Source organism: Neophocaena asiaeorientalis, unplaced genomic scaffold, assembly GCF_003031525.2.
Source record: "Neophocaena asiaeorientalis asiaeorientalis breed wild unplaced genomic scaffold, Neophocaena_asiaeorientalis_V1.1 scaffold258, whole genome shotgun sequence".
NCBI classification, from domain to species: domain Eukaryota; kingdom Metazoa; phylum Chordata; class Mammalia; order Artiodactyla; family Phocoenidae; genus Neophocaena; species Neophocaena asiaeorientalis.
The window spans coordinates 5,911,694-5,937,542 of record NW_020172591.1 but is presented as its reverse complement, the minus strand read 5'-3'; the positions used below and the strand labels follow the sequence as shown (position 1 = coordinate 5,937,542).

The window sequence follows — 25,849 nt, the reverse complement described above, 5'->3', positions numbered from 1 at the left end:
ACAAGAACCTCTTTTACCATTTGGATGTGCAAATTAATATCCTAATGCAATGGACATTATGTATTGCTTGGAAAATTATTATGCATAATCTGCAAATCATGATGCCTTTTACAGTCTCATGAAAAGGCTCTTTATTTTAAAACTTGAGAGCTGAAAGGGTTTTATTGCACTATTACCCTCAGTGGAAATGGCAGTAAGTTGTACACAATGTGGAAAGCTGGCTGGAAATAAGAGATGGTACTGCCAGATAACAGATGGTTGTGAAAAGATAGAAGCATTGATGTGCTGAAACAAACCTTTAAATTTGTTAGACATGTGCTGTTTTCTCCAATGCAGGAAGCCCCTACATACGGATTTCTGGTTACTTAATTTAAAACACGCAAACTTCGCTAAAGAAATCTTTGGGAATAAAAAGCCTGGTCTCAAAATAATATCCAATCAACTACCTTATTATCAGCTTTATCATGAAATCCATCAAAACTCTTTAAAATATAATTTATTTAGTATTTTTAAGGCCAAAGACTACCAAACTTAATTTTACCTTCATTGCATTATATGACTGGAGTATGTAAAAATTTTCAAGAAGTAAGTAAAATATTTTGAAAAATAAGGTCCAGGTAAGAGTTAATTTCACTACTATTTAGAGAAGTCTACCTCTGGGACATGACTGTTATCAGATTGTTCAAACCACTGAAATATCAGTAATATAGTTCTTGTATAGTTCTCTTTGACACTGAAGAAAGAAAATGTGCATATCATAAAGCCTCATTTCTGCAATTCAAAACAAAACCACCAAGGAAAGATAGAGTGGAAACAAAACTGCCAAAATATCCTCCCCAAAGATGTATATCACACAGAAGAATGTTAACAATTAAAATGTAAAAAACAAATTTATGAAGGCCATGAATTATCGTGTTCATTTGTTTCTCATTTACACTTCAAATGTCAGTAAAATAAATCCCATTTTATTGCTTACGAAATTAGAGGGAGGGACTTCCTTGGTGGCACAGCGGTTAAGAATCCGCCTGCCGATGCAGGGGACACGGGTTCGAGCCCTGGTCTGGGAAGATCCCACATGCCGTGGAGCAACTAAGCCCATGCGCCACAACTACTGAGCCTGATCTCTAGAACTTGCGAGCCACAACTACCAAGCCAAGGGGCTCTCTAGAGCCCGTGGGCCACAACTACTGAGCCCATGAGCCATAACTACTGAAGCCTGCAGGCCTAGAGCCCGTGCTTCACAAGAGAAGCCACCACAATGAGAAGCCCGCGCACCGCATAGAAGAGTAGCCCCTGCTCACCACAACAAGAAAAAGCCTACACGCAGCAACGGAGACCCAATGCAGCCAAAAATAATAAATAAATAAATTTATATATACAAAAAAAAGAAATTAGAGGGAAATATATAAGCTGTTTTCTAGTTCTGCAAATGAATGACTCTTATGAAATTCCTATGAAACGATTATACATTGTTTAAATGGACCTATGAGAAAGACTACAGATGGAAAGAAATTTTTTGAGAAATATTAAAATCCTTAGGGGGGAAAAAAAGAAGACTACTTCTATTTTCTCACATTTAGCACTCAGAAACTTTCATTGTTGTAATTTAAATTATGTCAGTAACATTTTAAGCATTCAGATTCTAACTCATTAAGGCAATTTTTATAATGCCATAGAATTAGACATTTTGATTAAAGCTAAGAGACTTTTAATATAGCTGCTTTAATATAGCACCTTACTGGATGAAATCTTATCAACTTAATTTACATGTTTTCCAAATCATGTAATTTTTTAGCTTTCCATTTTCTCATTTTGTCTAAATCATGTTTATTTCCACACCTGTTCTTTATTTAAAAATTCACATCGTTTTCTGAATTGTTTTAAGTTCACTTAGCTGTACTCAATATGGGTTATATTTCTCCACCAGAGTGTCTGAGCCACTGGTGCTCTTGCCTTGGAACTCTCTGCCCTTATATTAAATATTGTGCCATATAAAAATAAACTCTTCATTTAAGCAAGTTATCTTTCCTCATTTGAAAATAACTTCTTCACCTAAGCAAAAAAAAATTGAGCTCTATTTTTTTTCCTTATAAAACTACCTTGTTAGAATGAGATAAATTGCAGCCCACTGCCCACTTATTTTATCCTCACCAGAGCCAACGATACATAGGGTCTCCACCTTCATGAGACTGGAATGACAAAAGCTTTGGAGCATTTCCCTCATTTTAGCTCACTTCTACTTATTTGAAGCAAGATTTAGGTCACCTAGGGAAGCCTCTGTAGTTTCTGTAGATGATTAAGTGATCTGGAGAAATAAATTCATTCCATAACATTTATTCTACCCTAAACAGACCTTTCTCTTTTAAAGAGCTATCACATTAACATAGCACTAAAAAGAAACCTAACTCTATTGAAGTCTGGTCCTGGAAATAGTACGTATCCAAGAGGATAAAATTATATTAAAGTTCATGTTCTTTGGTTTGGGTAAGAGAATATATTCTTCCCCCACTGATTTATTTGCAAGGGGCAGAAAGAAGTCATACTTTATTTGAACTTTTTTTGCTTCCTTCTCAGAAGCCGTGAAATAAAAAGGAAGTACTCACATGTCTCAAATAAGGCTTCTTAGACATAAATTGTTGAGGCATTTGGATGGACTGAGCTATATAGGGACTTCACTTTCATATGGAGAAAGCAGGCTCCTGTCCCTCCCACTCCACACATGAAGGCACACTTAGTACGATGCATGTGGTCAGAGTTGCAGGCAGGGGAGGGGGAGCAAAAGGGGACCATGCTTGGTTCACCTTTCTCCTGGTCTAAGTGGGCCTCTGCACTCTGCGCTGGGACACTGGGGAGCACACTAGAGGTAGTCCACTGTGAACTGAACAAAGGATTCTCATAGTACTCCCCATCGGAATTGGAAGGGTCATCATCAGGCACAGACACCGAGATGGTGGAGGGGGCTAGGAGCCTACGCCTCTCCCCACTGGCGGAAGGTTCGTGGCTGGGCAACCTGTGTAGAGGACCCACTTGATCCTCAGCCCCTTCATCTACAAACAGACACACAGGAAGAAACTGCAGGAAAAACTGGACAAGACAGACACAAGATCAGACAGACGAGACAGACACCTGCACGAGGACACGGGGCCATGGAAGCAGCAGAGCAGGATGGAGGATGGGAGACAGTGAAGTCTCATGCTTCAGTAGCCGCTGCATTTCAGCTATCCCTTCAGGAATCTTGCCATTGATCTAAATGAATCAAATGCTCTGACACCCCCACTGTATAATAGAAATTATCTTTACATTCCCCTCAAACAAGTTAAAACAACAACAGAACACTGGAATAGAAACAAAGCACTATCAAACAAATACATTTGTTAGAAGAAATTCTTTCAAGTACATAAATTTTCCTCATGCTTTTATCAATATATTTATAAGTTAAAAAAGAGGAAAGCTGTTAGGCTCTGATGCCTGCACAATTATGGGGGAAATCCGTCCTGTTGACGTACAACCTTAATTATCCAGTATGCTCACGTGGTTAGCATTTTGGTTGATTTAATTTTTAGTTAATGACTTCAACCAGAAAGTAATTTTTAATTTCAGTCCTGTTAAGAAAAATCTAGAGTGCATTATCTTTCTTTCCTGTCTTGCTTAGGGGAGCACAGTTGGCACAGCTTTTTCTTCGGATGCAAACTCCTAGGCATCTTTTTAAACCCTGGTTCTCATTTGCATGACTGTGAAAATATTAGAAAGTTTTAGAAAGTACCTAGCAATATACAGCTGTTTTCCTGTGTTCTGCTTCTCTTCTGAAAGCTTAATAGAGATTACAATCAGCTGAGAATTTCTACTGAGTTGGCTTCAGATTCATCAGTATTTTATTCAATGCAGTTTCACTTGCACTACTGGCTTCTGACTGTTTTTATACCTCAAACACCTCATTGCATATTTCTCATTGGAATGCCAAAGGAACTGCTCTCACTTCTCTCCTTTCCTGGTCTTGGCTTAGAAATCTGCATTATTTAAATATACTTCCTTAGCTACACGAGTGTAGATCAATCAGTTTGCTTAGCACTTGGATTCTTGCATATTTCAATGAGCCTCAAGGATGATGACAAAGAACAATATCTGGCTGCTGATGTAGTGCAGACACTACACCTCAGGCCTACATGGCAGGTTACTAAATTTGCTAATCACTATTTATTTACTTATACAGAGAAATAATTTTAGAATTTTGTGATTTTCAAAATTTGTACTATCTATATAATTTTTATTTCTATCAAAATTTGAGTTGACAAAATTACAGCAATAATTTGAAAATGCACTGTGTTTTTAGGGCAATAACTTATTTTCAGCAAACTGAGTACTGACAGCTGGAAATGAACCTGGAATCATAAGGATGCTAAAATAACATTTTGAAAGGAGAATACTTTTAATCTTTCGAGCACATTATTTACTGATTGTTCAATGGAAGTTGTTTCTGGATGGGTGCTCAGAACTTTCTCAGCCAGGATGCTTATTATAACATGGGATAGAAGAAACCTAAAATTACCTTTGATATTCTTAGTTCAACTCAGCATGTTTTCTCAGCTGAGCAGACAACTGGCTGAGATGTGGCCTACAATGCTGGCTGAATCCTAAGTCCTGGGCTTGTCACAAGCCCCAGCCATTCATATTTCCTCTAGTGACTCCTGAGGCTGTAGACTCCCTATGGACACAAGTTCCTCCTAAAACTTCTAATACTTTCAACAGATTGCATGGACAATCAATTAGTGAAAATGACATATTTGCCTCTCTGCTTTTCAACATGTGCTGGGAAGTAGAGCAGACTACAGTTCAAAACTAAAGAATTTAAAGCTGAGAGCTGATAGTTTAAAGGCAATACCCTGTGGGTGTTTTAACCTTTTGAAGATTTCGGCTTCCTCTTTCTTGTTGCTTGTTGCTCTTTTTTGCAAGTGCCAAAATGTGAAAACAGCCCAGAGTCTTGCTTCTGATCTATAATATTTCAAAGAAACAGTACTTTCTATTCTGAAAACTTTGACTAATCAGAGAACAACAAAAACAACAAAAACTTTAAATGCTTCAGTGGAAAAGTAGCTTCTCTGTAGTATTTGTCTGGCCCTTAGCCAGGCAACGCCAAAAAAGAACGTCTGGCAAAACCCAGTCCCGTCTGGGTACTGTGAGCTGTATGCACTCCAAGTCTCTGTTTAGGACCTATGAGCCTGCAGTCCATCTACATTACAAGTCCCAGAGATGTGCCAGGCAAGTGACACTTAGAGGATCATGGCTGGCTAAGTTCAGACAGTGTACCAGTGCATGGGCTTCCAATGATAATGCTAGAAGACAAGAGATCCTCGTTTGCTACAGAACTGTGTATGGCAGGTGGTCTCAGTTCATACCCAAATAGAGGTGGGACACATAATAAATAAATTGTAAATGAGTGAATTATAAATACATAATAATTATAAATAAATACATTATAAACGAATGAATTATTTACATGGGAGTGGTTTGGATAAAAAGGAAATCAGTCCAGTGGCTTGTAACCAACAAACTCTCATTAGAAGATCACTTCACATTCATTGTCCCACAGTAAAAGCCTAAATAACATACAACTTTAGGGATGCAGTGAGGCTGTTTGTAGGGAGTTAGATTTGGATTTAAATTCTGGATAAGCCACTTACTAGCCATGACATCCTGGGCAAGAGTGGAAGTGAGTCTTATCTGTGTGGGTTGCTTGGAGGATTAAATGGGAAGGTATTTGAGAAAGCACCAAGTATCATGCTCAATTCCATATACATTAGCATCTCTGTCTTCAGTATATCAGACAAGTTGTCATGTACCTTTGCTCTTTACTTTCATTTGACACATCAAAGCTAGACTTGAGAGATTTATGAAAAATGAATTCATAACAGTTTTGTTCTTTAAGGCCAGGATTGAATGTCTCCTTTCACTATAAGTACACTAGCTTATGGAGTCTCTGCTTCTGCCACAAAATTGTCTGTTTCATTTAATGTGATATTTTAAAGGATAGGGTAGCCTTATGAACCTTGGACTTTTACATAAATTTCTTTGCATAATGATAATCTTTAAAAATGAAATTTACCTGATTTCAGTGGAAGAATACATTTTCCCTAATTGGCTTTCACACAAACCTTTTTTTTTTTTTTTTTAAAGCATTTGAAAATTTATATTGGGTAAAGTTTGCCACATAAAATTCAGTCTTGGTATGTCAGTCCCCTTTGGTACAAATGAGTAGTCACTTTTATGAGCGACTGAGTCTCGGGATATCAGTGACTCAGTGATTTTGCCTGTCCTGGCATCACAGCTTCCACCCCATGCCCTGGGGCAGCTGGCTCCACTTACATTGTTTCCTACCATCTCTAAGCCCTTTCCATTCTACAAGCTTTTGATGAGGACTCCTCAGTTGGCCCTCTGTGTCTGCTGCCCCAGAATGTTATGGAGGGAAACTGCTTCAGATCAGCAGTTATAATGTGGCCAAATCATTGACATAGGAAATCATCACCCTAGGATTTGGAGCAAACCTAAGAGGGCGGAAGGATTCCTGGTTCTGTTTTCAGATGTTTCCACTGTTCGTGCACGGGCTTCCAAGTTCTAACAGTTCAGTCCAGATGACAACTATTATGGTTAGGCCAAAAAGAAAAAGGAGATTAAGTTGAAAATATCGTACATAGTACAGTATTGGTTCACTGTACCTGGGTTTCCTTTCTAAGCGTGCTACTTATTTAATTTTTTCATTAAAATCCCTTTGTTTCCCAGAATAAGCACAAATTCTGGGAATTATGAATATTAAATCAGTTATAATAAATGGATATTCATAAATGACAGTAATTAACCTCTTAAGTTATTTTTAGTGAGAGCTTTCATGCTTCCTCTTTGGGAAAGAACAGCTTTTAAAATGTTTGATAATTAATAAAAAGTAAGTATATCCTCAAAATCATTGAATTACTCAATTTAAGAACTCTTTTACGTTTGTATAAAAGGACTGAATTGTGACATTCACTGTGCCTTTAGATTAAAGTTGCTTTGAGAGTGTTTTGAGGAGGGTAAAAAATCTCCTAGATGAAAAAAATCCACATGCTTTCTTTCCACCCAGTGCACTGTGAGCAGTAGTATATCAGTGGAATTTTGGCTTGGTCTTTACAAACCAACTGGTTTGAATAATTGAAAAGCTGAATCCTGTCGTGTGGTTTTTCACTAACTTTTTCTGATAAAACAAGACAAATAAGTTGTTATATGTACTTTAAGAGTGGTTTAAAATAAAAGAAAGGGACTAGTTTGATTGCCTAGATCACATATCTTTCATATATTTAAAGTGAGAATATCTGATCTTTTAAATGAATAAGGTAGAGTTTGTAAAGTACATACTTTTTTTCTATATAACTCAAAAATATGGTTATCCTTTTAAAAGCAAATCATTAGGCCTTCGCATAGGTTAATGCTTTCGTTTGAAAAAATAAAAAATAATAATTCAATAAAAATACAGGCTTGGTTTGAAAAATGTTAAAAATAAAATATCTTCCAATTACTTTCAGTAGGAAGTAAGTTGACATTTTCCCTAAATATACTGAAACGGCTCCAAGGAAACAATCCCGAAATGTGAAGGAACAGTTACTTTGGAAAGTGACACCTAAGTTACCAAAATGTGAAAGTGATTCTATATTTTATTTATATTTTCATTATATCCACTGTACCACCCTGCAGAAACAGACTGGGTCAATCTCGGATGGGAGGACCCTGCTGCCCTTTCGGCTCCAACTCCCATAAAAGAGTAAGAAGAATAAATTACGTGACCTCTAGCTGACTTTGGAGTCAACATCATACCGTTCTCTGGGCTAAGAGGATCCTCTGACACTTGGAAGGTTTTAAGTACAGGTTCAGAAACATTTTCAGTAACCTGAGGGAAGCACAGCTGTCACGGAAGGGTTTCTAATGCATTCAGTAAAATCCAGGCCCCTGAACCAAGTCAGATGCTGCTTACTCCCAAGCTCCTTCAATCCTCTACCCTTTCTCACACATTAGTCACAGGACTCCTTCAGTTCCTAGAGCACTTCATGCGCTTGTCCACCTGAGAGCCTTTGCACATCCTGGACCCTCTGCTCAAAATGCCCCTTTCCTCCTTCTTTGCTTGGCCAACACCTCCTCAGGCTTCTGAGATCAGCTCCCAAGTTGTCTTCTCCCCATCCAATAAACTAAGATTACTCTTCTCTCTTAAAGCTCCCTGTTCTTTTCCTTCCTAGTGCTAAGCTTATTTATTGGATATCTGCTCTCCACCAGACTGCATGCTTCTTATAAGCATAGATCATGTCTGTTTTGTTCACTAGTGTATACCTAGAACCTGAAGACTGCAAGGAACCTTGGGCTTCATAGGTATGTGCCGAATGAACAGAAGAACATAAGGCCAAGATGGATCTTTCAAATCTATGAATTAAAAGATCAAGTCACATTTTCAAGGAGTTAACTAATAATCAGTGGCTATAATGACGCTGATTATATGCACTGCTTGTAGCCCTCAAATTTTCTTTTGTTCCTTAGACTAATTTAGTTTAACATTATATCAGGCAGCAAAATTAGAAAAAAAGGCCTCATTTAAGAAAAAAAGACCTTGCTAAAAAAAGGTTTAAGTTTATAAATCTGTGACAAAAATAAATTATATTTATTGATAGTTTATAGTTCAGTAATTTAGAATAATCTCCATTTAGGAATTCAAAAAGTATTTTAAACAAACCTAATTACAGATTATAAAAAGACAGTGGGTCTTTTGTGACATTCTTCCATTTTTAGCACAACAAAATGAGCTCTAAAAGGGACAACAAAAGGAAAAATAAGTGAAGAAATAAATGAATAAAATGGAGAAGTATCAACATTCTGATTTTAGTATACAAAAACTAAATTATATTGAAACAAGTAAGCTTTCAATATATTTTAAAAGCTTTCTTCTGCCTTCTGTAACTCTCAAACAATAGACAAAAGTTACCTGATCTAAGTCAGAGAACCAATAATAGTTTGCTTTTAAATAGTGCCTTTCATCTCGGATTCTAAATGAATGTTCTTCAAAGGCGTCTGTCTGCTTCATCACTGAGAACTGAAAAGCTGACATGGCATTCCATGTTGAGTAAATGCATTAAAAAATTCATGGACAATAACAGGTCTCAGCAGGAAAGAAGCCATGATCGCAGTTTCCAGTTCACTACTCTCAATATCAGATTCATTCACTGACTTCTTCATTTATTCATTAATATTTATTGAGAGTTTGCTACAGGCCATGCCCTGGGGAAGCCCAATACAATAGTGAGCACAACAGAGACAGTTCCTGCCAACCCTTCCATAAAAATGTGTTGATTTCATCAATAAATGTATTTTGGTTCAGTCACTTATAAAATTAAATTGTATCTTTTCTGTCAAAACATTCTACATGAAGTAAACTGGTTCTCTGTAGTTATTCTAGTTAGCAATTTAAACACAAAGTTATCTTTTCCTTTATCGAGCAGATTTTTCCTTTTTTATTTTACCATATTCATCTACTTTTGATTTTGTATAGATAAGTGATAATACATTTAATTAAAGTCTTTGTTTCTTGACTATTTGAAACAGACAGCTCAGCTCCCAAACTGCGTCACATACTAACCCATACAGAAGTACAGCGCGTATGGGTTGAGGTTTATTTACCCTTATTAGAAGACAAACCTCAGAGTCCAGCAAGCCTTACCTTCCTCCACTGTGACAGTCTGTTCTGAGGCTGGTGATGGGGGTGGAGAAGGAGGCAGATTAGCTGTCTCTTCAGCTGCTGAAGAGCAAACAAACGAAAAAATGAGATACAACAATTAATCTTATTAGGCCAGTAGATGTGTAGGCAGTTCTGCTATCTGTAAAAAGGACTCTTTATTAAATTCAGGGAAAGACTCAATAGCAAGCTGCATTTGACTTATTTTTAGCCCCATTACCTGGTTCACATATTTTTGAAAACCTAAAAAAAAGAAGAGCATTTAATATTTTTTAAAAAAATCATTTTGTCCTCTCCATAAAAATGGATTAGAGATGGCTGCTAAAATTCTATCATTGATCCCATTAATTTGTGTCTGCTTGTTCAATTAATAAAATATTTCATTCTGGTCCTAATTTACTAGATTCAAACCTACCCAGGCAAGCATTTTAGTTTGGATTTGGCTTGACTGATTAAAAAAATGTTAGAGCTCTCTATTGTTCATTTTGATATGGAAACTAATCACAGTTATTTTAGGAGATGTATTTTTTAAATAACATTTTGTCCACTGATGATAATGTTGAAACCCATCCTCTGTATGTATTCTTAGAAAAGAAAAATGAAGCTGTCACAGCTTGAGGCAACCTTAGATAGAAACATGTACTAGTGGGAGCTGAGAAATATTCTAGCCTTGGCACTACACATGAAGAAGGACCAAAGAGAGAAAGGTTCTAAAAGATGGGATTCATTCACACTTCACTCCAAGTTTTCCTCTTCAAGACCCTTACCTTCTTTATGACCACTCATATGAAGGTAAGGGATTTTAAAAGGAAATATTTATCAGTCAAGGCCAGTGGTAAAATTTATTTTAAATAAGCCCTGTGGGCTTCTAAGGCATATTTTAAAGTTTCCATTTTAAAAAAGAATTTATTTATTTTATTTATTTATTTTTGGCTGTGTTGGGTCTTCATTGCTGTGCGCAGGCTTTCTCTAGTTGAGGCAAGCGGGGGCTTCTCTTCTTTGCGGTGCGCGGGCTTCTCATTGCAGTGGCTTCTCTTGTTGCGGAGCATGGGCTCTAGGCACGCAGGCTTAGTAGTTATGGCATGTGGGCTCAGTAGTTGTGGCTCGCGGGATCTAGAGCACAGGCTCAGTAGTTGTGGCGCACGGGCTTAGTTGCTCCGCGGCATGTGGGATCTTCCCAGACCAGGGCTGGAACCCGTGTCCCCTGCATTGGCAGGGGGATTCTTAACCACTGTGCCACCAGGGAAGCCCTCAATCCTTTTTTTAAAAGAGAGATTTTTCTTTTAAAAATGAAGGGCTTCCCTGGTGGCGCAGTGGTTAAGAGTCTGCCTGCCGATGCAGGGGACACGGGTTCGTGCCCCGGTCCGGGAAGATCCCACATGCCGCGGAGCAGCTGGGCCCATGAGCCATGGCCGCTGAGCCTGCGCGTCCGGAGCCTGTGCTCCACAAAGGGAGAGGCCACAACAGTGAGAGGCCCGCGTACCGCAAAAAAAAAAAAAAAAATGAATGAAATTTTGTCATTTGTAGCACCATGGGTGGACTTGGAGGGCATTATGGCTAAGTGAAAGAAGTCAGAGAAAGACAAATAGTGTATATCACTTACATGTGGAATCTAAAAAATATAGCAAACTAGTGAATGTAACAAAAAAGAAGTGACTCACAGATACAGAGAACAAACTGGTGGTTACCAGTGAGGAGGGGGAAGGGGCAACATAAGGGTGAGGGTGTGGGAGCTATAAACTACTGGGTGTAAGATAGGCTCAAGGACGTACTGTACAGTTCGGGGAATATAGCCCATATTTTGTAATAACTGTAAATGGAAAGTAATCTTTAAATTGTAGTAAAAATTAAAAAAAATTTTAAAAAGGGGGGTTTTGTTTTATTTGAAAGAATACAAGTACACCACAGAAAGAAGGTTAATGTTTTAGATAAGTTTTTCCCTCTCTGTTTTAGAAGAAAATAATCCTTGATAATCAAAGAAAATTTTATTGACTATAATGAGATTATTTTTAATTACTATTCTGGGAGAGGAGAAATTTTTATTGTTTAATTTTTAATAGACAATGGAGTGCTAATCAGAAAATCAAATATTAAGGATACATTAGATTGAAAGACAGAAAAATAGATATGTGATATGTACTATTTTTAGGCTTTAAAAACCATACCTTTCAATGTGTTAGTTATATGCACCTGTGAAATAAACATATATGTTGAACATAAGAGAATTTCCTTTTTTGTGCATCTCTGCATGTACGTACATCTACATTTAGCATCTATCTATCTATCTATCTATCTATCTGTCTATCCAGAGTAGGGACAGGGAGCCTTTGGATGAGAGTGTTTTCCTTGGTGACCACCATTATGTTACCTGCTGGGCCCTGCAGGGCATTTGACTTGTGATGGAGAGGGCAAATGCTATCTCATTTTCCTTAAATGAACCAAGTGAAGACCAGTACCATATATGAGATACAATGTCACTGATGATTCTAACAATCTCTGGCTATAGGTTTTGTGTAGCCTGTTCAGGGAGACCAAAAATAGACTGTAGTATAGACAATAATTAACAAAAACCCATAAAGGGAAAAAATCATCTCTAATTAAAGCATTAGAACATTTTCCTTATGAGTATGGGCCATGACATCAAAATGCACTGGCTTTATTTTTATAATAACTATCTCCAGTGGTCTGGAAAAGGAAAATTAAGGGCAATTTAGGGGCGAAGTCTAATTATAAGTTGACTGTCCTAAAGACTACCGAAATACCACGAGTCTGTTGAGGAAGGTGAAAATAGATCCCAGTGCATCCCAGCAGAGATGTTTGATGAATGTCACAGTTAGGAATTAAGTATGAGATATGGCCTGTCTTTGAACGCGGAGACTTGATTCTGTGATCAGGGTGCAGCAGACACAGCCCCTGACCTGAGGCTCTTTTCTCATTTACCTAAAGGCAGAGCTGCAGGCTGATCTTTATGCTGAGCTTCTTTCTCTTGTTCACCTTTCAGAACTGCTACAGCTTCCGCCGTGACTACTTGAACTATCCTTGCAGACACCTCCTCTGTAATAAATAGTAACAAAAGAAAATAAAATGATGAGCCATCCAAAACAGGTAGCAACGAGGAAAAATAATCAAACAGTATAGTCAATTAGGATTTTATTTTCACTGTCTTTCTCCCAAAGAAGTACAACAGAATTTATTAAATTGCAGATAAATACACACACACACACACACACACACACACACACACACTCCACACACACACACCCCACACATATAAACCAAAAAAAAAAAAAGTGAGAGAGAGAGAAAATAAAAGGAGTCGGCATTCTGGGAGCTAAGCAAAATTAACACAGAACTAAGGAAAAATAATTAACCTGTATGGCAGCTTAAATTTTAAAAACTGTTTATACAAACAGAAACAATGTAACATTTTGTACCTAGTAAAACAAATTCTAAGAGAAGAGAGGATTCATTTTAGATTTAACTTAAAATACTGTTTTATAGTATTCTTATAGTTTTACAGAAAAGTACATTAAAATAATCTTCTATGCTAATTTGCAGAAATACCATGATTTAAAATCAAAAGATGCTTCAAAATGTGAATTTATGATTAAACAGCACTATCTGGGATTAGTTTGAACACGAGAGATTAAGAAAAATCTGGGAAGATAAAATCTGAGTGAAATACATGGAAATGATATATCAGATGGTCTCTTTCTAAAGAGCTACTACTTTTCTAGACAGTGGATGGTTTAAAGATCTTTAAGGTCATATGATATACATTCAACCTAGTCAGTGCAATGGTTTCATTAAAAAAAAGCCAGGGTGGGAGGGAGGGTCATCATTAAAATGATCAGCCTGTGAGATGCCTGATAACTAGTTTTTGGCCTGAAATGGCATCCGCTGAACCGTTAACAATGCTAACTTCATATAACCTAGTCAGAAAAAATTCAGGAAATGATGTTCCGTATATAATCAACTAAAAAGGAAAGAAGCCCTTTGAGATTAAAAATATTTTCTAAATTAGAAATAAATTCTACAGAATTTAACTTTTCATCATCTTTATATAAAAACATCTACCATACTAGGAAATAAACCCACTCATAGCCTTAATAGAAACAAGTTGTCCTGGATAAGGGGATGGGTAGGGATTTGTTCTCATAATTTTAATCAAGATTTTAGAATAAATATTTCATTGAAATTATGGTTCCTGATTGGAATTTACACATTCACAAGCAGGTTGGGGGAGATCTGCCTGTTTTTACCTGGCTGGTTCATTTAGACACAGCCTCCTCTAGAAAGGCTTCATCACCCCACCCAGGATGACAGACACCATAGTGCTTGAGAAGCAGGCTTCTGGGTAAGCAATCCACTTGGACAACAGTTATCTGAATTTTAAAAGCTGGATTACCTGATGGAATACATTTGCCTCTATATGTTTAACTTCCTGATTTTTTAAATAGCGACTTGACACTATACCTTATGTAGATAGTCTTAAGGGATGCACTTTAAACACTCTTATCTACAGCCAGTAGCAGTAATAGCAGGAGAAGCAGTATTTTAAAAATATTATAGTGCTCACTATGTGCCAAACACTTTGCTAAGGTGGTTGCTCTCATCATTCTAATGCATTATTTACTATTATTACTCCCATCTTTCGGATGAGGAAACAGAGGACAATAGGATTAGATCATATAATCAGACATTCTTATACATATCATAGTTAGAATATCAACTTTCAAGTAATTAGTATATTATAAAATGCCTTAAATACTAAAACTAAATTAAGTGTGATTTAATATATTTTTTAAATTATTTATTTTGTTTATTTTTATTTTTGGCTGTGTTGAGTCTTCATCACTGCACATGGGATTGCTCTAGTTGCGGCGAGCAGGGGCTACTCTTCGTTGCAGTGTGCGGGCTTCTCATTGCGGTGGCTTCTCTTGTTGCAGAACACGGGCTCTAGGTGCCCGGGCTTCAGCAGTTGCGGCTCGCGAGCTCAGTAGTTGTGGCTCGCGGGCTGTAGAGCACAGGCTCCATGGTTGTGGCACACGGGCTTAGTTGCTCCACAGCATGTGGGATCTTCCCGGACTAGGGCACAAACCCGTGTCCCCTGCATTGGCAGGCAGATTCTTAACCACTGCACCACCAGGAAAGCCCTGATTTAATATTTTTTTATGTTTGAAGTATAATTTTAAGAAGCTGGAGTCCTAATTTAAATTTCAAGTATCCAAAGAGCAAGTATGGATAGGCTACTTAAAATTATTTCTGAAAAAGCTTTAATTTCTAAGCAAGGCTCCAGCAAATTCATTTCATACATTTATATACCAAGTATTTTTCATAAAGCAATTTTTTAGACAATACACTTTGCACTCAATTTAGTTTCAACAAGGAAGGATCTTTTTTCTTTACTATTGCAAAAATGTACAGAATAATTATAATATCAAATAGTAATGATACAATTCATCCTTATAAGGATGTTTTAAACTATACAATTTAATTCATAGCATCACATAATTTTAGAGCTTAAAGAGCTCTGAGAGAAGATTTTGTCTAAATCCTCTCATTTTGCAGATGAGGAAATAAAGGCTGGGTATACTGATAAGATTTGCTCAAGTTCAGACAGCTGATGGAGGTAAACAGACTAGAACCCAGGTTTCCTATTATGATGTTTTTTCTCTTAAATAGAAGAACAGAAGGACTAATGGGGAAACAACCAGAAAATTCTCTAGCAGTCGTGTGAATGGCTAATGGAAACATATGAACTTTAAAGGTATGAACCAAGGAAACATACTCTCAGACCTGCTTGTCTATTCATCTATCTAATGTACACTATTGCCATTCCTGATTATATTTTGAGACTATGTAACAAGTGATTGACCATGGTTGAGTAATTATCTATCTATTTATCTATCTAATCATCTACCTATATACCTTGTAGACCATGTTAGATACTGTAATAGATAATTTAACTCAAGAAGATGAATACTTTATTTCTGAGACAGTACTATTTTATTAGAATTTTTGTTCTATTTTAGTGTTTGAGCAGAAATTTTCATAGCTGTTCCAGGTAAATAAATGAAATAACAATCATCAAAGCATTGTAAGGAATACTAACTGCTGTGCTATTTGGTGGGGAGGGCAGAAGAGGAGGAAGGGCTGCGTGTTTTCATGAAGCCAGGCTGTTGGGGAGGGTGTCTCTGAAAAATCCCTGAAAGGCTAGTCTCCCAAAGTGACATTTTCAATGGGAAAGAATACTGCAAAAAGGGCTACAGAAAGTTAAATCCACTTTGAGACACCTCTTTGTTGTTTACACTGCTTAATAATATTGCAAAAAGAATTATTTTATGTTTTGCGAATTGCCACTTGCATATATTAATTTTCAATGCAATTCAGACCTTTAAAAATCAAGAGTGATTTTTAGCACTTCTAGCATCCAGGTGTTTTATGGAAAACTGGATATAATGGAGAGGTGGAGCAAGAATTGCAGAAAATGGGACATATATAGAACCCACGCGTCTTCTGGATCATTCCTGCATATCCTTGTTGGCACGTATGCAAAATTTAGTATCTCTCTATGGCATTTAGTAAATACATCTTGCATGGAATTGTGTCAGTACACAAGCCTTACCTCCACTACCATGTAAAGTTTCCCAAGTCAAGGACTTTCTCTCTGTCATTGCTGCAATTCTTGAAGCTTCTCTCATTGAACTTTACCCAGACTGAATGCTTAACACAAGTTTTTGAAAGGATGAAAAATTAACATGAAAGGCTTTTTTATGATGCTTACACAAATTCAGAAATAATCTTGCTTATTACTATATTTACTAACTTAACCCCCCCCAATTTATATCATTTATTGTATTCTTGTTTAAGCTTTTGATGCATTTTAGAATACCACTTCTTAAATGAGGGTTCCAAATTCTTCTGTACCTACTGAAGAATTTTCCAGGATCTAGGAGTAGTTAACATAAATTAAATTTGTTTAAATTGGGAAAATAATCCAATAAAAATAAGTATCTACTAGTTTATGTGAACAAATTACAACTGAGCTATACTACATTATTCCAGTCTTTTTGTTTGAGATTGTATTTAGAATAATTTTGAAACCGTGGAGAATTAGTTTATATGTTGTTCGCTAATGAGAACAGAGGTGAACTTAATAAAGAATGCATTCGCATGAGGTGTAGGCCAAATGACATCATTAGGCACTGTACAGACTTTCAAAATATTCTAAACAGAGATAAGGGAAAATTGAATCATTACTTATCTCCAGTCACTATAGACATGTCCAACCTAAATAAAATGCACTGTATCAGCCGGTACCACATATCTTGTGAGTGATAATTTAGTCTTAGCAAAACAATATTATTTATTTAGATGGGAAGAGGCAGGACATTTGAATTTTATTGGTTTTGTTGTTTCAGAGAACATTAATTTATAAATGTGTTTGAGTTTCATAAGCTGATTTTATATTTGTATGTATTTAATCAAAACTAGTAAGAAAATAATTTAGCCCATTCTTGGGATAATTGATCATTTTTTTTTCTTTAAAAGAATTTAACAGATTATAAGAAATGTTACTTTAGAATAATCAAACGGGCTGTATGGGAGTCAAGTTCATGACATGTTATCTTCCGTTTGGGGGAAAAATAATACTGTCAAAACTTTAAAAATAGAAAAATAACTATTTTCTAATATTAATTTCATAGTGTATTTAGGAAAACATGAGTATAGGATTGCTCTGGGGGTTTCAATTAGTCCAGTCAATTCAAAAATCTTCCTCTAAGAAAGGGCTGTCATCAGTGTAGAGATGGTAGCTTCCCCCACGGAGGATGGCCTTTTCTCAATGGAGGCCTAATCAGCAGATCCCCTGAGTGAGGCTCACCGTTATAGCCTGGCTCCTGGAACAGGAGCAAATTCACTCAGGGTGCAGGTAAAGTTCAGGGAAGATTAATGGTAAACGTGTCAAACATATACAAAAGATAAAGGAAGGCAGTCACAAAATCAGACCTATAAAAATGATAACATAAGAGTTACAATGTGTGTGTGTGATTATATATGTATATATATATATAATTATATGTACTTAATTTTATAATTATATAATTTCTTTATTCATTCTATAAGTATTTATTAAACGCCTCCATCCATCCTCCCATTCATCCATCCACCCATCTATCGTATCTTTCTATCTAGGGGATTACTGTCTTTTATAGTGTGCATTAGACAAAGTCACATGGACTTTAATTCATAGAAATGTGGGTATAAACTCCAGCATTGCTACTTTCTAGTTACTTCATCCTAGGAATTTTACTCAAACTCACTGAGTTTCAATTCTTCAATCAAAAAATGGAAATGATAATATTACCCATCTCACAGGTTTTTTTTTTTTTTTTTGTGGTACGTGGGCCTCTCACTGTTGTGGCCTCTCCCGTTGCGGAGCACAGGCTCCGGATGTACAGGCCCAGCGGCCATGGCTCACGGGCCCAGCCGCTCCGCGGCATGTGGGATCTTCCTGGACCGGGGCACGAACCCGTGTCCCCTGCATCGGCAGGCGGACTCTCCACCACAGCGCCACCAGGGAAGCCCCATCTCACAGGTTTTTGTGAGGAACTCAATTACAAAAATATATAACAGGCCTGGCACATCAAAGAACTCAAATAAAAAGAAGATCTCCCACTAGTTCTTTACCAAGATGTTTTTATTTTCTCTCAGCCATATATTGTTCTGAGTCTTCTACCTTTATATTTCTACTTTAAAGAAAGAGCAACAGTGATATGCCCTAAGGGTCCAGCCCAACTAGGCTATCATTATGATGAATATCAGATAATATGGTTAGTCTGCAATCATCTATGTTGATGGCTAAGGGCAGTTTTTTGTTTTTTTCTAGACAAAGCTAGAGGGATGTTATTATTTATTCTCTGGCTTTATACCCACTTCTTTGGCCATGTAGGTTCTGGTCTACCATCTGCTCTAGATTGCAGCCAGTAAGTCCCAATTTAGGACTGTCTTCTAGACAGTGTTCCTAAAGGCATGATAACCCCTATCTACTGCTGAGGACAATTAGCAACATGAAACATTCTTTTTGTAATTAAGAGATTAGACATTTTAATTTTTCATCGCTCAGTTGTTCTACCTCCTTATTGCCTTTCCTACTTTCTAGTCTAATTCTTTGTTGTTATTTTTTCTTCCAAACGTTACATGTATAAAATTTTGAATAGGACTTAGCTGTTCAGAAGATTAAAGATGAATACAGATTATGCATAAATTGAAAAAGTACTATTCATTATACTTCATTGAAAGTTAGCATTGATCTTCTCACCTGAAAACATGACACATCCTACTGTAATCTGAAATTTTGAAAGGCTCGGTTATGTTTCTTTTGAACGTCTAAAATTTTCTGGAAGTGGACAGTTTTAGTCTATGTTAGAAATTGTCTTAGTTAAGGAGCTTGTATAATGTGTGTTTTATTCTCTCTTTTGTTAATGTCAAGGATTTCGAATTTCAGTGAAAACCTTACAACCAGTATTTGAGTATTAACTTGGTGTTATTTTATTAGCAGTGTCATTATGGTAATGAGACAGTTTTTATAAATAATACAAAAATGGCTCATGATGTGGCTGTAAAGTCCCATCATGCCTAAGCAAATGAATAACTTGGAATTGATCTGATAAATGATCTCCCTGTAAATCAGTTGGAATAAAAATATTAAAAGCCTCATTTTTTTAAAACAAATTCATCTTATAACCTCTAAATAATGTTATTGATTATCGGCTGATATAAAACAAGGGATTTAAAGATACAGCCCAGGGAATAGAGCAACAGGTGATATCATATCATCACTATATAGATAAACAGCTACAGGTAAAAAGTGAAGTCTGTCTTGTAAATGTATCCTGGATAACAGATATAGGGTCAGTATTCACAAGAGGATCAAAGCAGTCCTCAGTAGACTGAATTGAATTCTGGAAAGAAGAATGTTTTTTCTTGTTATTGGATAAATATATTGGTGGAACCATATACCACCAATAGGAGTAAATAGGTATAAGAAACTAATTGAGGGACTTCCCTGTTGACTCAGTGGTTAAGAATCCCCTGCATCGGGTTCGAGCCCTGGTCCGGGAAGATCCCACATGCCGCGGAGCGACTAAGCCCGTGCGCCACAATTACTGAGCCTGCACTCTAGAGTCCGTGAGCCACAACTACTGAGCCCGCGCGCCTAGAGCCTGTGCCCCACAACAACAGAAGCCACCACCATGAGAAGCCTGCGCACTGCAACGAAGAGTAGCCCCCGCTCGCTGCAACTAGAGAAAGTCCACGCGCAGCAACGAAGACCCAATGCAGCCAAAAATAAATAAATAAATTTATAAAAAAAAAAAAGAAGCAACTAATTGAGACATGCTCTCATCCACAGAAACCTACCTGATAATACCTCAAAGATATGATGCTAAGATACTTACATCATCATAATGAATAAGCATCATACTGCAATACAAGGTTATTAAACAAGTGGCTACACTAGGCATTTTTATTTCCTGTCAATATTATTTAATTCACACAGTAACACATTTTCCAGGTTGGAAAACTGGCAACATAACGGATAAAGGCAACTTACTGTGTCATTTGAATATCACTTTGATTTACGTCAGTGCAGTACAAATATTTTATATCATAGTAGATTCTGGTGTCAGAAAATCTGGAATAAAATTCTCTCTTTATCTCTTACTATCTGCAAGTAAGTGACAATCTCTCTAACCCTCAGTTTCCCCATCTGTGAAGGGGAATAGAAGTGATATTCATCTTTTGGTATGTTGTGACAATTAAATGAAATTTATATATCAAGTGCTTATTTAAATTACATATTACTGTTTTAATCACTTTTACAGTCCTGTTATCACCAAGTCTACTGTCATCATTTGATTGCAAAATGTAGGTAAAGACCTGAGAGTTTTTGTTATACATTGGGACGATTCTCTCATTTTTCCCAGTGAGTACCTCCTTGCCTGAATTTTGGGTCACTGTCTAACAGACTCTATCAGGCTCCTGCCACTTATTATTTAAACTAAAATGATAAAGTAAATTTTACTCTACCCTTGTACCATACTATTCAGCTTTTACAGTTGGGTTGCAGCCCTCTGTTTTCTTCCATGATGCTGATTCATGCTACACCACTGCTATGTTCTGCTGGTCACATTATTTTATCACGTCAAATTTTGTTGCCAGTCTCAGAACCAATTTTTAGCACCTATTTTTATTTTAGTTGTTTTGTTATATTAATCTATCAATATTGTTTCATTGATTTATAATAAAAACAATGGAGTTGAAACTTTCTTTGTGGTCCTGACAATTCCAACTTTGTCCTGAGCAACACAGGACACTGTTGGTATGCACAGAAGTCTGATTTTGAATGTGTACCTTTTGGGTTTTCATCAGAACCAGCTGTGATTACTTGAACATGTAAAGTCTCATCAATTAGACTGTGAACAAAAAATCCAAGCAAGTTGGCATATGCCTGAGAACATATTTTTGTTGATTTCTTTCAGGTTAAGGGAAAAGTAAGAGACATAGACAATAAATTCAACCACATGGAATATAAAAGCCAGCAAGTGTTTCTGCTTTTAAGAATAATGAGCATAATAGTGCTGTGTTAAAAGAAATGACAAGTAAGCCTACCTTACGCTTGTGAAAGAAGGAAAACAAAACAATTTTAGAACGCTCCTGTCAAGAAAAGGTTTTTCTCAGTAGGGTACAGAATGGTTGCCTAGGAAACCGATGCTAATTGCTGCTGCTGGTGGAAACTAGTCAACAAGGAAAGCACTGTGTTCGAAGCACCCTGCCAAACAAATACCTTAGATAAATTCATAAAAACAGGAAAGAAGGAAAGTTCCTTGCTTCTACTCCTTGCTTAATTTGGAGAGTAAATATTCTCTCTGAAGCTATTTCCTGTAATCAACTGGTGATGAAGGAAATTAAAAGAGCAGATTGGATTTTTGTTGTTGTTTCGTTTGTTTCTCTGGCACCTTAGCACTTATTAAAGAGGCCAGTGTTGGCATATCCCTCGCTAGTCAGACTCCCATTGATTCCAAAGGGTCACCCCGGCCACGGCCAACACTACAGCTGTAGATCTCTGCATACCAGCTTTTTCAAAGATTTCTTCCTAAGATTTACTGACTAAACCCAGGATAAATTTAATCTATGGGGGGAAATGCTTTTGCAGTAAAGTTAGTCTATGGAGATAAATGCATTTAAGATACACGATCATGATTGCACAAAGTTCATTCTGATGGGTACTTAAATCTAAGAGAATTTATGTCGCATCCACTATAGATGATGGAACTATGCTTAGTCATTACGGGGGCTACAAACACGAGAAAGACATGGTGTTCCTACATTAAAATTGTGCTTGAAAGCGGGGCAATCTCATTGAAGGGCATGGTTTTGTTTTTTAAGATTTTTCTAGTAATGGCCACCGATTTTAGCTGATCTCACCATAATCACTCATATGGTCCTCTTCTGAAATGCATTTGGGCTAGGATTAGGAGTACGGTATACAATTATAGGAGAATTTTCCCTCTTTCGTTCTATTTTTTCCTATTTCAACCTGTGTGCTTAAATCCATAATCTTGTTTAGACTGACAGTTTAATTTACTCAAATGAAATTTTTAGAACTTGGATAGAATTGGCCTAATATTTAAATTTAGTCAAAGGGAAAGCCTTAGTAAATTAAGATGGTTATCAGTGAAAGCATACTGCAGGTTAAGGATATTATAATATGGAATCAAAAGTAATTAGAAAAGCAAAGCATGGATCAAAAATAGTACCTACTGGAAAATTTTACTTGTAATTTTAAGGGTACAGCAGAAGAAATATAGTAAGCAAATATGGTCTTGCTTTATACTTACATATTCTAGTTAAAGATTTGTGCTATTGTTGGTATTGGGGGATCCCAATATAGTAATGTGTGTATATTTATATTGTTGTTTGTACTTCATATATTAAACATTTACTAATTAAATCAGCTTCTAATATTTTATTGATCTTAAATTAATTTGAGAAAGAAATGTCTTGGGGAATATGCCCCTCTGAAAATTTCAAATAGCTTAATATTAATACATTGAATGCAATAATTAAGGCACTGAGGGAATTGATAAAATGCTTTTAGAGCTTTGAAACGCTCAGTTTTGCATTTTGTCAAAACCATTACAAATGTACTACTTCTTGTAGACTTTGAGAATTTGGATTATCTTCTGCATTATCTTGAACACATCACACTCTTGAAGGAAGGTAGCATAAGACATTATTAATAACATTGATGAAAAGGTGAAATATCAATAAAACTAAGAGAGCTTGAAAAAAATTCATCCTTAGACTAACTGTGGGATAAACAATACAAAATGTACCACGCGTGCAGAACAGCACTTGCATACACATGTGCTTATGTGAGTGTGTGAATTTTGCATATATGTGTGTGTGTGAATTTACGTATGTGCCATCATTCATGCACATAAGGGTCTCTCCGTGTCTTCAAAGCTTCATCTGTATTTGGGTACCTCAAAGGACTTGGGCACGAGGCGCAAGTCTAAGATTTCATATGGGGAAATCATTGCTTCTACAGTTGCAAAACCTAGGAATGTCTGAGGCAGAGGATACAATGGAAAAATGGAAAAACATTCTAGATTCCAAAAAAAGTCACTGGAGTGAACTTTTAAAGTATAAGTGCTCCATACACCAGGAAGAGTCTTTACTAGTTACCTCTATTAATTTAAATATTTCATCTAGGGAAAAACTGTTAAAATAAAATGGTAAAAATCACTGGCTTAGCTACCTTTTGTTTGCTCCTTCTAACTCATTCCCAGCATAATAACTTAAGTAAATCTTTGGAGGCCTTGTGACCTAGAAGCATATGGAATTTAGGAACTATGTGATTAGAAAATCACGTTGTTCACAATACATCATAGGGTACATTCAATCAGCAAACAGATAAACCAACATGACTTCTGTGTAATTACAGTTTGCTTAAGCCTCTAGTCCTAACATCATTCTGAGAATGAACGTGCAAATAGCAACACAACAGCATCTACCTTATGTGCTTTCTTCTTAGCCAGTCTCTCGTGAACTGTAAATATTTTAAATAAGTGATTCTCCATCTTCTATATCTGCCTATTTTCTTTTTGCCATTGGAGCTCTATAAAACATTGTCCACAAATATTCTCTTTATATCAGCCCTAAAAGGACTTGGCAGACTTTAAGTCACTAAGTGCACATGGTAATTCTTTATAATTTTCAAATTATAACTGAATATATATAACCTGAGAACAATGTTTCAATTATACTGTGGGTAAAGGGACAATGGAATTAATTACATTGTGAAATTCTGAAAACTAAAATGCTATGGTGAAAAAGAAAACAAAAGAAAATGAGAAGATAATTTTGAGTCATCCTTCTTTTATCCTTTACTAATGTTTGTTAAATTAAGCTCAGTCACAACCTGAGAGAAGGAGGACCGCTTCCCTGGAAAAATTCCAAACAAGCAAAACTGCTGATAGTTAAAGACTTTTTTCCATGGTGTCTGAGTAGCAAAATCAATAGACTTTGCAAGTGAGAAAATAATTTTTTAAAGTAAGAAAATGAGTGTTAGGTCCAATGTTATATTTGTACTATTATGATAGTATTTAAAAAGCAAAGACTTTAATATAATTTTAAAATTTCTTTATGCCAAAAATTATTCTAGAATAAAATTTTCTTTTGTGTTCTGGATTAATACATCCCATGGAAAATACTATTAAATGAATTTCTCTCCAATCATGGGATACAAAAGTTCATTATGTTAAGACAAACAAGAACAATAATAGTAATTTCAAAGTTATCTTCAGAAAATTTAAAATAACATACAAATCCTACTTTAGAAAATGTCCCTTAGGGATCTGTTGAAATAAGATTTTACATTGATGATTTTGCTTCAATGTTGTTTACTTATTTCAGCCTATACCTCTTCTCTGTGTAGTGGGTCTCACTGTTACCAAGCACACCTCTAGAAATACTTGCCAATTGTGGGTGCCAAGGGTGATATATCGCACTTAAAACTGTCAAAATATTCATTCTTTATGTGAAGACACTGACGCTTTATATCAGAAAGCAAATGATATCTAGGAAGCATAAAATTGTAACTCATTATGGCAGTAGCTCTGGTTGTTCTACTGTAGGAATGCAGCAGAAAGAGAAAGGTAGATCAATTTTGATGGGGTGGCAGTGTTGAGAAAAATGCGAGAATGTAATGCTAGCTAGGTAGGTAGCCTAACATGGGGCAGGGCAACTGCGCTTTGCAAATGGCATTGAGAGTGGGATCCTGGGCATATGTAGTATCTGCAGGTGACTGCTGACAACCTGAAGAAAATGAAGAAATAGGATTCAGGAAGCAAATGGGAAGGTGCTCAAGGCAAGTTCTATTTACTTCATAATTTAGCTTTGGATTGGCAGATGCTACTGTAATCATACGCTATGCAAAGTCAAAAAACACAGAGCTTCATTTGGCATAAAAAACACAGTCCTAGGGAAGAGTTATAAGGGGCTCCCTGATGATATGAAAATTCAAGTTAGCTAAAAAGGTCCTGAATTTTTCTTAGTAAACTATGGCAATGAAAATTCAATTTACTATGAAAATATCTATTATTTTATTCCTGACATATAAAAAATTTCTAAACAGGACTTGTAATTTTTCAAAATGAAATTACAATTTCAATATTTCATATACAATAGCCCTGATTATGAAGAGGCTGGCCAAGTTTTGGTTCTAAGAATATGACCCAAAATAGCTTGGTTTCTCTGATTCATTTTCATTCCCCTGCTACATTATCAGTCACTCCTTCCCAACTTTTACAGAGGTCCTCCATCCTTAAAAAATGTTTTATTTGAGCTTGTACTTGGGTCTGATTTCCTAAAGAGAAGTTTGTTGTATAAGTAAGAACTCTTATGAAACCAGGGAACTTTGTGCTCTTTTTTTTCTTGGATAATTCTGAAATGCAACATGAAATGCAGAAGCAGGGCTGACTTGGTCTGACAGTAACAAGGTGACCAAAAGCTACGAGAAGAGAAGTTCAGTTTTAATGCAAT

The 25,849-nt window shown here is 36.3% G+C and overlaps 1 protein-coding gene across 3 annotated transcripts in view; it reads right to left on the bottom strand.

Annotated features, from left to right (window-relative positions):
• The window catches only part of MAP2 (microtubule associated protein 2), a 276,003-nt gene that overhangs the window by 40,822 nt on the left and 209,332 nt on the right, over positions 1–25,849 (bottom strand). For all 3 annotated transcript variants that reach the window (XM_024738399.1, XM_024738400.1, XM_024738401.1), the window contains exons 5-6: positions 12,680–12,793; positions 9,725–9,802 (exon numbers count right to left, since the gene is read on the bottom strand). In XM_024738399.1, the coding sequence (XP_024594167.1) occupies positions 9,725–9,802; positions 12,680–12,793 (192 nt within the window). The remainder of the gene's footprint in view (positions 1–9,724; positions 9,803–12,679; positions 12,794–25,849) is intronic.